This window comes from Harmonia axyridis, chromosome 1 (genome assembly GCF_914767665.1).
Source record: "Harmonia axyridis chromosome 1, icHarAxyr1.1, whole genome shotgun sequence".
In the NCBI taxonomy this organism is placed as follows: Eukaryota; Metazoa; Arthropoda; class Insecta; order Coleoptera; family Coccinellidae; genus Harmonia; species Harmonia axyridis.
The window spans coordinates 3881963-3897705 of NC_059501.1; the positions used below are offsets into that span (position 1 = coordinate 3881963).

At 35.0% G+C, this 15743-nt stretch overlaps 1 protein-coding gene across 13 annotated transcripts in view; it reads left to right on the forward strand.

The window, feature by feature from the left end:
• The first annotated feature begins 3849 nt into the window (after positions 1-3849).
• Positions 3850-15743, forward strand: part of LOC123671044 (protein transport protein Sec16A) — a 36210-nt gene continuing 24316 nt past the window's right edge. For 5 of the 13 annotated variants that reach the window (XR_006746047.1, XR_006746048.1, XM_045604690.1 and 2 more), the window contains exons 1-9: positions 3961-4142; positions 4529-4668; positions 4968-5351; positions 7361-7722; positions 7833-8122; positions 9302-9615; positions 10054-10268; positions 10467-10695; positions 11991-12208. Coding sequence is in view for 7 of the 13 variants with exons in the window: in XM_045604690.1 (XP_045460646.1) it covers positions 4570-4668; positions 4968-5351; positions 7361-7722; positions 7833-8122; positions 9302-9615; positions 10054-10268; positions 10467-10695; positions 11991-12208 (2111 nt within the window). In the remaining 6 variants the exon portion in view is untranslated. Of the gene's footprint in view, positions 3871-3959; positions 4143-4528; positions 4669-4967; positions 5352-7360; positions 7723-7832; positions 8123-9301; positions 9616-10053; positions 10269-10466; positions 10696-11990; positions 12209-15743 lie in introns of those variants that run through there. The other 8 variants (XR_006746044.1, XM_045604689.1, XM_045604688.1 and 5 more) reach the window with 5 other exon arrangements.

Genomic DNA, 15743 nt, shown 5'->3' on the forward strand with positions numbered 1-15743 from the left:
GAAAATTTCATCTCGAAATTTAGGAAAAAACACTAAAAACCTAATTTGTACTATCGAATCGTTATATCTTTTGAAATATTGGTCGCAGCACCGTCAACCGTAATAGTTTTTCATAGATCGAGCTTTGATCTCACTTATATCGAAGATTCAAGTCCGTATCATGCCTCAAGGAGAGTAGGCACTATCGAGAAAATTCTTAAATGTTTTTGAAAATTGCAAATTTCCAGTTTATAATTTCTGAAACAATGGACTAATCGCTAAACTTCAGGCTTTCCTGTGATCTACGTGATCGTATCAATTGGAAGAATGGTATCAATGTTCCCTGTAGGAATTTTCGCAAAAAAATTATTGACTTCACTTAAAAGAATAAAAGCATATAAAAAATTACAATAGGCACTTACAATTTTCTGGATTATACTGCTGGACCTCACCTGACTATCTCCTTCGTTCGATGTCACTAAATAAGGAAATAATGCATATCTATCACGGCTTGTTCATTTTTCTGAAAACAAGATATTACTCAATGGACTATGACCACTAGAATGAAATCTGAATGTTTTTTATTCAACATCAGGTCAAGTTCCCGCATTATTCAAATCTAAGAGGAACGAAATTAGAACAAGAGTGAAATATTTGTGCTTTCGCCATTTTGCAACGATATTTTCTGTTATATCATAATAACTTTCATCGTAGAACTTAAACACTGACATTCTTCCCATAATAACGTAGAAGGGCAATTTTCCAAGGAATCATCCCAAATGTTTTCGAGTTACCGAACAAAATCTTTCCTTCAATGACCTTCGTTGTCTCGTTTCTTTTTCAAATCATTAGCATAAAATTCCTACAGGGGATGCTTTGAATTATGCAGAGCTAACACATTCAAAGATTTTACATCTCGTTTAGTACAGAAAATATATCGAATATGCTCTAGTCCTAATTTTTAACTTCCATTCCTAACTTTTTTTTATAAAACTTCCTAATTTTCTGAGAGACTAAGCTTCCATTCCAACTATAACTACACAAAACTGTAATTTGTCAAAGTGTGAGAGAGCCCTATTAAAGGCTCTAGCATATCTAAAACTAATGGGAGCACATTTATAGAGAGGTCTACACTAAACAGAAACTGGGCTTTGTAACATGGAACAAATTTATTATTACTAATACATGAAATTGATTTTATGGCATTCAGACAATTTTCAATTCTGAAAAAAGTACCTCCCCGAGCGGGACTCGAACCCGCAACCTCCGAATTACTAGTTCGAGCTTCCTCGCGGTGGCTCAGTTGGCTGAGCATCGAACTAGTAATTCGGAGGTTGCGGGTTCGAGTCCCGCTCGAGGAGGTACTTTTTTCGGAATTGAAAAATTGTCTGAATGCCATGAAATCAATTTCATTTATAATTTTTATTTCTCATTAAAAAAATTGGTAGATAAGTGTGATAATCACAAGGATATTTAACGATTATATTTTTTCCACATAGTTGGAATGACAAATTGACTGAATGAAAAACTTAGGAAAAACAGTAAAAAGGAAAGTACTGAACGGAAGTCAAGAGATTTTTGGCACTCGTACAACAATATATAAGATCGAATGTGATCTCCAAGAGTGAATGAATTAATGAGCGCTCAAGTCAGTGCTTTCCTCATTTTAAATACGGTATTTGTAACTGCTATGCCATAGTTACAAATATGAAATTGAAACAGAATAAATATGGAATTTTGTAAATTTTGTAGAAATTTTAAGCACTCGTTCACCCTACAATTCCCTCTGTCCTTTGACGTGATGCCTGTAATTTTCGAATTTTGATCCGGTATTGGTCTCAACTGATAAGGTTCGACTCATTGATAACGAATCCATCCTCAATTTATATCCGTCTGTAAACATGATAACTATCTAACAGAATAACCTGAAATCCATTAAGAAACTTGATCGAGATATTTAAACATATCCTTCAACATTTTCTGTCGAAAGTATTCTCGACTGGATGGACAGAATTGATTTTTACTTCGAATTTTTTCAGTGGAACGTTTGATACAAAATTCGAAATTTACTGACAAGAATATGTTCAGAAGTTTCTTACCTTGTCAGGTCCTCCTTTACGTTCCTCTTTTCAAAAAAGGTTGAGACATGACATATTGAGTATAATTTCCTTTCAAAACCTTATCTTCATTCTTCCCTTTCTCTCCCAGAAAGGTAAAATCGATATCTTTGAGAATTCAAGATTTCTGCTCCACCATAATACAAATATCCATCAGCTATCACCTCTGCAAATAAAAAAAGATTATAAAATCTTTTCGATACTCAATATCAGCAATACCTATTTAACAAGAAAACTTATTTTGTTAGAAAAGAATAAAAATTATCAAAGCTAATCACCAGAAACCAAAGTAAAACAATTAGTCACAGAGAATTATGAGATATGGGCACAGATATAAAATTTGCAAACAACAATTTAATTCAAATCAAGATAAACTATTCTATTTCAATTTTTTTGTTAACGAAATGTAAAATGTTGAACAATTCGAGTTAAATTTCCAAATATCAGAATGTACCTATATCTAGGTACTGTTGAATGATCGTCAGAGTAGGGAATAATATAATGCACCAAAATTCACAACATTTTCAAGCAGCTTTCAATTTACTTCGATAAGTGAAAAATAAGAGTCAAAAGTTACAAGAAATAAAATGAAAACACATTACTACACGAGTTATATGAAAAAAAAAATCAGTAAACTTACACTTCGTTTCAAAAATCCTCTTCAACTTAGCACAAAAAAAATTGTCAGCTGAATCAAAATGTCCGCCTAATTCCCTTGCAGGAAAAACACGGATTTCTTGATCACAAAATTTCTATTAATTCGCATAAAAATACATCTGCGCGAGACGTTCAAAAGAAAAATAATACCAACTGCGCCCTGATAAACAGATGGAAAATCTTACATAATATTTTTCAACGCTTACTCAGTAACTCAATTTCAAATGATTCTTTGTTCGTTAATTTATTAACATAAAAACAAGTTTTTCAGTTGGATGTACTCAAAGTTCAAATTTTGGTTAGGAGTAGACAAAGTTTTGAGCGCTTGTCTCCTATCGCTCGTTCATTTCGTCACAATGACTGTCCTGAAATTCGATTCTGTCCGTCCGTATAACTTTTGAACGGAAAAACCTCGAAACAACAGACTGAATTAAAATTCTGAGTATATGGCATAAAGAATAACAATTTCAAGCTTAATGCTGATAGCATCAGAACCATAAAAAATTAAAGGATAGTATCCATAAAAAAAATTAAAATAAACTAATAAGGTGCTTTGTTTCTTATTCCCCGTTTTTTCGTATTTTAAAATTCTTCATTTTAGTTTTTGGTGGTTAAGTGAAGTAGCTCAAGCTAGATTTGTCTCCTATATCATGTTTTTCTCGCAAATAAAGGCTCTATTTTTAGCCTATCAGCTAAAGTCGGGATAGAGACTTCATTTGCAAGAAAAAAAAAATTATGGCCATATTTCCATTGAAACGACAGCCAAATTCGATGGGAGCATGGCAAACAATACAAAAATTAAGTGTAGTAGGTACAGAAAATATCATCAATCCAAGAATGCTGATCCCTTTAAAAGTCGCCTATTTTATCTCCAACTTCTTCAAGAGTGGCTGGAATGGAGACCGGACATATTTCGAAACATCTTAATCGCATTATCACAATCATAGAAAATTCAAGAAGTATTTTGAAAAAGAAACGATAAGATTATATTGAACGTAGCCATATCTGTCTTTCGGCTGTCTCCAGTTTGACGCAGACGCAAATGAGATGTCGCTTTCCCAAATATTGAATTTATCCTATTCCTATGCTGATGTGAAGGAAAAATAAAAAAAAACAGGTTATTTTCCATACAAATTTTTCCTTTTCAATATTTTTTGTATATCACGTTTTCACTTTCTAATGTTGGTTATCTCATTCACACTCAATGACAACAGGATTGGTGGGGTGTGACGTCTGACGTACACGTAGGAAAAGAAAATACTTCCATATTTTCGGTATTCAAATTGAAATTATCTAATTATGTAAAAAGTTTATAGATTGTTATAAAGAAATGGAGGAATAGAAACAATAGCAAAGTCTCCAACTGCCTTTAAAACTTTTTATTGTTCTGTGAGTGGGTGCTGTTATTTTTTTTTTAATTTGGCTTCCTATCCAGGGATTCCAAAAATATGAATTAATCAGGAAGTACAAAGCAATAATTTAATGTATTTCTTCAAACGTGAACAATGAAATCATAATTGATTTTTCAGACAGAAGCGAAATATCATGACATTCAAGTGTCAGTGAAAACATTCTAGTTTTGATGTTTGTGTAGACTATTTTTCTCATTAATCAATCTTAATTTTTAATATGGAGAATATTTTCGTGAAGAATGCTGAAAAATCGATGATTTGAGCATCGTAACTCGTCCAATATTGAATCATTTGAAGAGAAATTCATTGAAATATTGTGGAGTATTTCAGGGTCCCAAGTGAAAGTTGTTTATCGCTTTTCAGTTCTGTTTTATGGATGTTGTGTGGTCTAAGTGTTATCAGTGATGTCGTGGTTAAGGAAAAGGGGACAAAGCACTACCCCAAGCCCTGGTTACACGGGGCCGCCATCAGAACCAGTCCCTATGTACAATCCAAATCAAGTGGTAAGTAGTCCATAATGAAAAGTTGAAGGATTTATGCTTTTTTGAATTGGATTAATACTTTTTGTGGTTACCCTTATTGCCAGTACTCATTTGAATGACATTAACAATAACATACCCGAATTTGTGTACAATCTTCATCTATTTTCAAATATTAAAATGGAATGAGGTCTCTGTTGCAAAACATCAAACTCATTAAGATTCAACACCATTTCACATGCTTGAAGATTGTATGCTAATCCTCATTCTAAATGTAACAATTTCTATCATCTGATTTGAACTAACAATGCTGTTCTTTCTAGTTTTCCACAGAAAATGTCACACCTTTTTATCCGTACACTGAAAATAGAGAAATAGTCAGGAACAGTAGTCCCAGTTTGGCCCAGGTACAACAAATGCAATACATTCCAACTCAAACATATGCGCCTCAAGCAACTACTCCTTTGATACCTCAAGAAGATATAACGAACCCGTTTAAGAGAGCATCTGCACAGATGCAAAATACTAACAACACCATGCCATCAAATCAGTTCGTGCAGAATGCTAACCCTACAAATGATTACTCTTCTCGTCAGCATGCTTTCTCACAGCATTTTAGTCAGTCGGTCAATTTAGAAACACCGCCTGAAAACTCGGAACAACCGGATTACATGTCTAATTCGGCTGCTGAAAAACCTTTTGCAATGGTAAGTGGATGGACAGACTATGCTCTTCTTTAGGCAATCATGCAAAATTAGGTAATAGAGTAGTAGTTTTTTTTTGAAAGTTGAAGAACTTTATTGTGTGCGTAAAATTATTTCAATTTTAGTTACACAAATAGGACCAAAGGAAGCTTTCAAACTTATGGTTTAGCTTTTATTATACTTGACAAATCTCATTGTCCAAACCTCCTTCCATATCTTAAGTAACACTTCAAGGTAACCATTTCTATTTTATACAAGACATAAATTAAAATTTGTTGAGAAAATGTGTTACGATTACATTATTCTTTGGTGTTTTCGAAGGTGCTACAATAAATTTCAATAAATATCATATTTCTCAATCTTCAATGTCAATTTCTTGTAATTTTTGACATAGCAATTTTTTTGATGTTGCAAATTGAATCCAAAAACAAACCATCAAACTTGATAACACAATTATTTTAGAGGTGAATGTTATTGATATAAGCAATATTAATATTTATAATAAGAGCCAAGACCTGCTATCAGCATTTTTGAACTTTATTGACCCCATTTTTATCTAAATGCACGATACATAACCTAACCCAACTTTGACAGATCTGATTGATCAAAACATAACCTTAAACTGATTAACAAATTCCAAGCTACCCTCATCATGATAAAAGATAAAATATTGATAAGTCTTTCTTTAATGTGATTAATTTGTCAAAGATCAAAACAAGGTCAATTTTATGGCATAATGCCTTATGCAATTCATTTAAAATAATTGCTACGATTATATCTACATGACAACAAAACAGTTTTTAAAATTCTACAGTGGATGAAATAAAGTGACTTTGTTTGGATTCATTTGCACCAGAGAAGAATTATTTAATAAATATCAATATAAACTTTTTTATGAAAATCTAGCATAGACATTTAAACCTGTGTCTCTTATGCAAATAAAATAAAAAAAAAAATCAGGAACTATATAGGAATGTGTGGTAAAATTTATTATATTCAATATCTTTCTAGTACTACATGCTCTTCATTCCACGATTTTAAATTGACAAGTTTCTAAAAATAATATTATTTTTCTCAAATTTGATTTCTTGATTTTTGCCTTTGAGTTCAAGGATCGTGCTCTTGAGTTAGTTTTCGAAAAAAGTATTTTCAATTCGATTTTTGTTTTCTACACATTTCAAATCACTTTTTTCTTTGAACGATTCCAAATTATTGAAAATAATATGCGAAAAATCAATTACCAAGCTGGCCACAGACTAAGTGGAGAACATCAGAGAGTATTTACATGATTAGTTTTTGATGATTTGAGATATTCTTCAAGATAGGGGGTAACAATAAACTTTGCCTGATATCGGAAGTGTTCTTCCAAAAACTTTTATCTCCTCAATTTAATACTGAACATTAGTGAGGTTTGCGATTCACATGATGAGTGGGTGTTTTCTGCTCAAGTATCCAGTAAAAATCAATCTTAATTTGATACCGAAGTCATAGATTTAGATTAAGACCTTAAAACAAGCTATCCATAGCAACTTTACAAACTTTAAAACCTTGTTTGTATCCAAAAACTGCACTCTTTAAAACTGTTGAACTATTCAAATACAATATTTGTGGGCACAATGAAAGATATTGAAATATACAGAAGAAAAAATAGTTTGCTTATTAGTCTGAGACACCCAGTACATGTTTTTACAAATTTAATTATTTACTTTTAGTTTCTGAAGATGATAACATCTATGTTTGTTGAACACTTGTAAAGATTCTGTAGATTAGAGTTTTGCTATTACAATTTCAGTTAGATGCATTCAATTATTTTCGAATAGCGTGACTTCAGTTATAATAAGAATAAACTTCTTAAAATATAAAAACTGACACGTCCTACCCTATGTTATCTTGACGTTGAAACCTCTAAAATTTTTTTCATATGTTTTAGTAGAGATTCCGATGATGCATGCCGATACTACCTATTTACCTTCGAACTCGACTAGGTACTAATCTTCTCTTTCTACTCCCAGCAGCCGACTCTACCTCCGGCGCCCAAGGCCCCCATGCAGCAGCCCTGGGTTGGCAACAGCGAAACTATCATGACCGAGAGGAATCAATACTTGGAGACCGGTCACCTGAGCGGCATAGCCGAAGCTCCGCCTCCACAGGTGCGGATGGACTACATGACCGACTACCTAATGGACGAGATACTCGACAGGCCACGCCTAGAGGTGGTGGGGAGGCGTGCCTTGGACCAGATGGAACGGAACGTGGAGAATTGCAACGACGAGCCTCCGCCGGGTCTCAGCCGGATGGTTTTGGGACAGAACGAGCAAAACGAGAACGGTTCGGAGGACGCTTCGAACCCTGGCTTCGACGGGAACGGCGCTAAGTAAGACACTGTTGCTATATAGGTTAGGTTAGGTTAAATGTGGGAGTTGGTTGGCGTAATTTTTTTTTTATCTTTTTTTTCTGGTTTTAATTGATGATAATGAATTTCAGCAGCTCCTTCGAGCCGATCAACTTCCCGTACGGTCTTCGCAGGATGGTGCCGGGCGAATCTAGCTCTCCGGAGAACTCGACCAGGCAGTCGACTTTCCAATCCCAAGATATCAATGTCCCAGACTCCGATCCCGAGTTCGGCGGAGTGCCTCAGCTTAGATCGGCTACCATCGGCGCAGACACGCCCCCCACAACCTCTGCGCCACTGAACCAAGTAACTCTCCCCAGTGTTGGCGCCTCTGATCGGTCCGAAACCATCGGTGCGGCCGACGAAGGGGAAATGCCCAGAGGTAGGATGGTTTTTCTGATGTTTAATGATGATTAGAATATGTTAAATACAAGTTATTCTGATTTTCACTATTTTATTATGTCAGTAACGATTGTTTCGTTACACAGTAGCTTCTTCAGATTGCTTACATTTGAAATAACTGTTATTCGTTTAGCGAAACAATTGTTATTTACATAATACTGGGTTATCCATGTTGCGGATTTCTCAGACCTGTTTCAATGACATATGTCACACAGAACTGTCATCCGAAGCGTCATATTTTTATTTGAAGGTTAGCCCTTTTACAATGCTACTGATAGGTATCAGTTTGGTAACGTTAGTATTCCCTGTAGGACGGGTTACTCCTTTTCTTGACAGTAATAGGTTCTGTGCGTCCTTCTTAAAGGTTATGTTATGATGAGTGACAATTTCTTGTTATAATATCGATTTTAATTTCCAAGTTTGCTTTCAGTATTATTACTATTTTATTCTTCAATACATGGGAAATTTATTCAGAGTAACATTTCAGAATGTTAATAAACGTATATGTTTCAGTTTCCATTATTGCTATATTTGATATTTAAATTTCGTCTCAAAATCACTGTCACAACTGTCACTAAAGTCAGTTACTCAACATGTTACCAAAAAGTAGTAAAAAATAAATTCGCTACCAAAGATGGCGACTGATGGAAACTGATAGAATGTGTTCAGCAGAAAATTCATAGAATATTGGACAACTGTTCCACAACTGTTGATTCTGCTTAACACGCCCAATGGGCGTGTTCAACAGACTTTCGCAAGGACCGACTCCTGTAAGAGATAATACGGAGGACATTTAATCGATGTTGTATTCCAGACATAATGACAATGTCAAAGCAAAATGGATAACCCTTTAAAATAGTGGAAATCGACCTCAAGTATCGACCAAGTCAATCAAATAATTATAAAGAGGGTATTTGTGGGATTATTGATGTTCTTGGATTGGTGATCTGTCATAAGTGTCAGTTGTCTGTTCATTTTATATTTCTGACAGTAGCTTTGTTCGATTCATCCTTACAGATTGTAGTGTTAAATGAAGTCGTCGACAAACAATTGTCATTGATCGATACCATGCTAACCATTCTTGGTACCTAATATACTATTTTGTAGTGTTTTCTACTTTTTTTATCAATCTCACCCATTTGTTTCTCGCTCATTACAGGATCAAGTATTTCACCTACTAACGGTGGGAAAAAAACAAGCAGGAAGGCTAAGGAACAAACAAACGATTATGTGGAAGTAGGACAACATACTGAGTCGGAAATCGGTTCTCTTGTAGCCAGTGTGCGTAACCTCACTGTAGGAGAGAATTCGTCAGACGAAACGAACGAAGTCAGTGTCAAAGCCGAGCCTAGAAAGAAGGTCAGTCGACCGGAATCTTCAGAAAGTGAGACTGAGAAAAGGGCCAAGACTCCGCCTAGAGATAGGAAGGACAGGAGGTACAAGGGGGAGAGGAGAGATGATAGGAGAGAAAGGGTAAGTTACCTACTTCCATATCAGCTCAGATTTTTCTACGTCTATCCACTATACCACTACTTTGTCTACAATACAACAAACAGTGGGTCGATTAACTGAATAATGTTGTTCATGAATTCATCTGAAAGTTCTCCCAGTATTCACAAACGAGAGTTTTGATAAAACAAATTAACAATTCTTGAACATTGTTGAAGCGTGTAGCTTTCAGCTTTCATGATTATATTACATAACCTATTGAACACAAATGACATAAGAAATGTCAAAAAATATGACAGTGTTAGATATCTATATGAAATTTGCAGCACATCCTCAATGTGTTAAGACGCATTTTCTAATGTACAAACCATGTCATTTTTGCCAGTGCCTTCCGTACTGGTTTCGCAGACTTGATTTCAGAAAAAAAGTACTACACGTACATCATCACGACCTTTTTTCTAGGATAATTATTCGCCTGAGTCTAGAGCAAGACGTTATGAAAGAAGGAAGTACAGAGATAGAAATCATGACGATAGTGGAGATTATTACAGCGATGGCGAACGTGATAAAACAAAACAAGATAGGGATTACGATAAAAAATATTATAGCTTGAGGAAGGACAAGGAGAGAGATAGGAGACGGAAAGAAAGCCCTAGGGAGTATGAACGAGATGGCAGGTAATCATTTTTTTTAATATCGGAGAGGTAAACACTAAAACAAATGACACAAATAATTTATATTGATATCTTGAAGATGCATTAACAATTATACCCAATAAATGAATTATTTGTTGATAACTATCAAGCTCACTTATAAACAGTTATGTTCATACTAACAACATCAATAACTCCATATTTAAACTTCTAATATTCCAGGAGAAAAAGAGATGAATATTATCATAGATACGAGGATTCTTATGATAACGAAGAAAGGTCTAGCCGGCCTTCCAGTAGATCTGATTCTATGCACGACTCCATGTACAGGGGCAGTAGGAGGTCCGAAAAGGACTCCAGAGATCGAAGGAGAGATAGGCCAGCTGCTAGAGATAGAGAGAGGGATAAGCACAGGAGACCCAGGGATCCCTATAATCCCTACAACATGCCTGTGAGTATTGTTAATCTTGTTCATCGCACAACCCAATCAGAGCTTTCGGAAAGTTGTATCTTAGTTACTTTGAAGTATCTGAGTTGGTTTATCTTAGTTTTTTTTACTGTTAAGAGTAATAGTCAATCTTGATAATAAATCTCAAAAGATACTTCTCAAAAAGATCAGTAACTTTAAGAAGTGTCTTGGTTACTTTGAAGTATCTGAGTTACAGTATCTTAGTTTTTTATTGTTGAGAGTAACAAGTATCTCAAATACTTTTCAAAACGATCAGTAACTTTAAAAAGTATCTTAGTTCATTCAAGGTATCTTAGTTCTCGTTATTTTTAAAAGTAACAAGTATCTCACATACTTTTCCAACAGAACTGTAACTTGGAGAAATATCTTAGTTACTTTGAAGTATCTCAGTTACTGTATCTTACTTGGTTTTTTTATTGATATGAGTAACTAGTGTCTCTGATACTTCCCAAAAGGAACTGTAACTTACAGAAGTATCTTAGTTACTTTGAAGTATCTTAGTTACTGTATCTTACTTAGTTCTTTTTATTGTTATGAGTAATTAGTGTCTCTGATACTTCCCAAAAGGAACTGTAACTTACAGAAGTATCTTAGTTACTTTGAAGTATCTCAGTTACTGTATCTTACTTGGTTTTTTTATTGATATGAGTAACTAGTGTCTCTGATACTTCCCAAAAGGAACTGTAACTTACAGAAGTATCTTAGTTACTTTGAAGTATCTTAGTTACTGTATCTTACTTAGTTCTTTTTATTGTTATGAGTAATTAGTGTCTCTGATACTTCCCAAAAGGAACTGTAACTTACAGAAGTATCTTAGTTACTTTGAAGTATCTCAGTTACTGTATCTTACTTAGTTCTTTTTATTGATATGAGTAACTAGTGTCTCTGATACTTCCCAAAAGGAACTGTTACTTAAAGAAGTATCTTAGTTACTTTGAATGATCTAAATTACTATATCTCAGTTCTTTTTGTCTTTAAGACTAACTAGTATCTCAGATATTTTCCAAAAGGAACTGTTACCTAAATGAGTATCTTAGGCATTTTGATGTTTCTGGGTTACGTTACTATATCTTAGTTATTTTTATTATTAAAAGCAACTAGAATCTCGTTGCTTTTCAGAAGAAACTTCAAATTAAAAAAGTATAAGAGTTAGGGTATTTTAGTTCCATTTATTATTAAAAGCAGCTAGTATCTCAGATACTTTTCAGAACGAACTTTAACCTAAAGAAGTATCAAAATAACCTACCAAACCTACTCAATACCTGTTTTTTTTTCAGGGTTACGGTGGCTACGACCCCTACAACCCATACTACCAACAGTACCAATACCAGTACTACGAAAATCTGCGCAGGACCAATCCGCAGGCTTACGCTGAGATATACAGGAAATATTACGAGCAACACGCTGCCAGGCATCCCCCTGGTTACGCCCCAGAAGACAGGTCTTCGGTACATTCTGGTAGGAGTTCTGTTAACGGTGATATGGCCAAAGACAGGTATGTGAAATTTTCTCGTTTCGTCCGCTTTAGAACGTCAGGTGATGCCATAAATAACAGTTTTTCATTAAATTGTTGTTAGTTGGAAATTGGATGTTATAATGAAAAAGAAAAAATGTTATTTACTGTTGACCTGTAATAAAACAGAGGAGGTGGTAATGTCGAAGTGTCGCAATAATGTTTTGGAAAACTTGTATTTACAATTTGAATGTTCACTTCGTTCTTGCAGTTGTAGGAAGGAAATACTCATACGCAATAACTTGAAATCCCCCATAGAAGGATTTTTGCCTGATATCTAGTATTCTAAAAGAAATAAATATTGAATATCTCTTTGAATAAAAAAATAAAATGTTTTTACTTAGAGTTCGAACCTTCATCTGATAATCAGACGTGTTTTCTCCAAGCATTAAACATGCTTCCACCTCTGAATATTATTATTATTTGAACTGGGGTCGTTTTGGTTCGGTAAGCCTTCCGGGAACTGCAACCATGCAGATCTTTTGTTCACTAATTATTGATTGATAAAAAACAAAAAAAAAAAAAAAAAAACTACCCTACTCATTCATAGAAACCCAGGGAGGTCGTCAACGACGTTAATAAAATTGACAACCTCCTTAGGGGCCTTGGCCGAATTTTTTTGACTGAGCAAGTCTAGGAGTGTTAGTCCAGTGGATTGTCCTACTGTTCAACTCCCATAGCTGGACCGCAGCTTTGTATTGGTCTTTTCCTATCCCACAGAAAGGCTCAGGTCCAGCAGGTCTTAACCTTGATGCACTTTTTGCAAGTTCATCCGCTCTTTCATTTCCTTCAACCCCACAGTGCCCTGGTACCCATAGTAGAGTCACCTTATTTCCTCTGGCCAGTTGCCTTACGGCACTCCCAAGTCAACAGAGACCCCTGACAACACGATTCCAGGGATCTCAGCGTGGTTTGGCTGTCCGTGGTGATGTAGATATGCGCCCCCTTGAGGTTCATTTTGAGACACTCCTGGGCGCATACATAAACAGCCATTATCTCGGTCTGTAGAATCGAGGGCTCACTTCCCAGGGCTTTAGAGACCCTCAGTTTAGGTCCATATATCCCAAAGCCGGTGCCCTTCTCTGTTTTTGATCCATCTATAAACCCTATGGTTGACTTTTTGTCCAGACGATTTACGAGACTTATTGCACTAGGACGGTCATTTATAACCGTTTCAAAGGGCGTTTCAAAATCGTAGGTGGTTGGCATAATATCTGATGGTTTTGCGAGGAGGTTTGAATCTAGTTGATTCAGTATCCTCATATGTCCAACCCAGTTTCCAGGAAGGAGCTTTCCATTAAGGGAAATTCTTATTGCTTCGAGCAGGCTACATTTCCTCACATGTAGGTGTAAGGGAGGCAAGTCTAGTATGACCTCCAGCGCTGCCGTGGGAGCTGTGCGCATAGCTCCTGTGACACCAATACACGCCAGCCTTTCCACCTCTGAGTAAGGAAATGCCTTGAACACAGCTAGGGCAATGTTGCCGCGCTTTTCTTGTCATAGTTAATCCATTTACTTACAGAATAAGATAACTGCTTCAGAATTAATGATTTTAAATTGGAATTCTATCACAAAATCGCTTGATATAGAATGATAAAACCTTGTTTCATCATTGTTGCATTACATCAATTGATTGATATAATGCAAATCTAACCTAATTTCTGTGGTGTAAACATCGAGGTATAATTCTATCTCGATGGAGCAGGGGAGCATTAGCCCATTCAAAAACCATTGAATGCTTATCAATCTTCACTTCAGCCGAATCTGGAGACATGTTAAATGAAAAAAGTGTTGTACACCCTGTGTAGTATGTGATCCGTATGCAAACAAAAAATAAACTGTTTTTTTTCTGTGACGGGAAAAAAATTTGACATTTTATCTCTGTTGACAGGTAACAAAATATGACTTTTCACGAAATTACTTTTTTCCCCGGGAAAAAAGTGAGTACTTTTTTCCCGGATATATATTTATCTACATATAGATAAAGGAATAATAATAATTCGACCACACTATTGATAGCTTTTGTTGTTGTGACAATTCCGAAAAATAAGCCAATAACACTGTCTCCGAGAAAGAACTGCATGTCTTTTTCATTTTCCATTCCATAAATCTTGAATACGCGGTTTCGTAAATTTTCCGCGAGTTAGCTGGCAATAATTTTCGTGACGCTACTTGCGCTGCTTCTATCAACTCCAGTGGAGTCAGAGAAAACTCGGAATCAGACATTTTTTAACTTTATATTATTCAACAAAATAACTACTAAACAATTATTACTGAGTTCGCAATTTTTGAAACAAATCACAAAATTAAATTGACAGATATTTGATTACTTTGAAGTTTCCCTTAGCAACGCAGGTCTATTTGCAGCTTACTAGTTTAAAAATTCAAAATTCATATCGATAACATTCTGACTTTAATATATTGTAATAATATGTTCTTTCACTATTAAATTGTTGTTTTTCCTGTCACAGAAAAAAATAGTGTATTATACACGGGAAAAATATTAGATTTTAGCTCTCGGTTTTTTGTCTCCCTCCGCTTCGCGTCGGGAGACAACATAACCTCGAGCTAAAATCTAATACTTTTTTCCCTTGTATAATAAATAACTATTGCTTTGAGTCCGAACCTTCATCTGATAATCAGACGTGTTCTCTCCAAGCATTAATCATGCTTCCACCCCGTAATAAGGAAATGCCTTGAACACAGCTTAGGCAATGTTGCCGCGCTTATTTTGTATAATCAAAGTCCTAGTTAATCCATTTCCTCACAGAGTAAGATAACTGCTTCAGAATTAATGATTCTAAATTGGAATTCTGTCACAAAATCGCTCGATATAGAATGATAAAACCTTGTTTCATATGCATTTTGACTGTTGCATTATATCAATTGATTGATATAATGCGAATCTAACCTAATTTTTGTGGTGTAAACATCGAGGTATAATTCTATCTCGATATGACAGGGGAGCATTAGCCCATTCAAAAACCATTGATTTCTTGTAAATCTTCACCTGAGCCGAATCTGAAGAAATGTTAAATGTAAAAAGTGTTTCATTGTACACCCTGTGTAGTATGTGATCCGTATGCATTATTTGAATGCTCGATCTACCACTTCCTTCTGTGCACTGTTTTTCAGCAATTTTTTCGATCATATCATTATGTCTCTGGAAATGTCCAGAGCAACACTTGCTGCTTAGCGATTTGAAATAATCATCTTTTTTTCTAGATTTCCTAAGAATTCAATTCGCTCTTCATGCCTATAGGTACTTTGTGCTGTTATAACATGTAACATCATTCTAATACACCTTTTGAGTAAATTGAAATCATAATTTCTCATTCATCATTTTGAAGTAATAGAAAAACTGTTGATTGTCAGATTACATTGTTTATTATAAAAGAGAAAAAAGGAATTTTTGAGAATCCTCAATCTCTAACCTAACAAAACAAGTTGGTGTTCATAACCTCCAATATCATCTTTACGAATTGCTAAAAAATTTGTTTTAATTTTTTCAATTCTC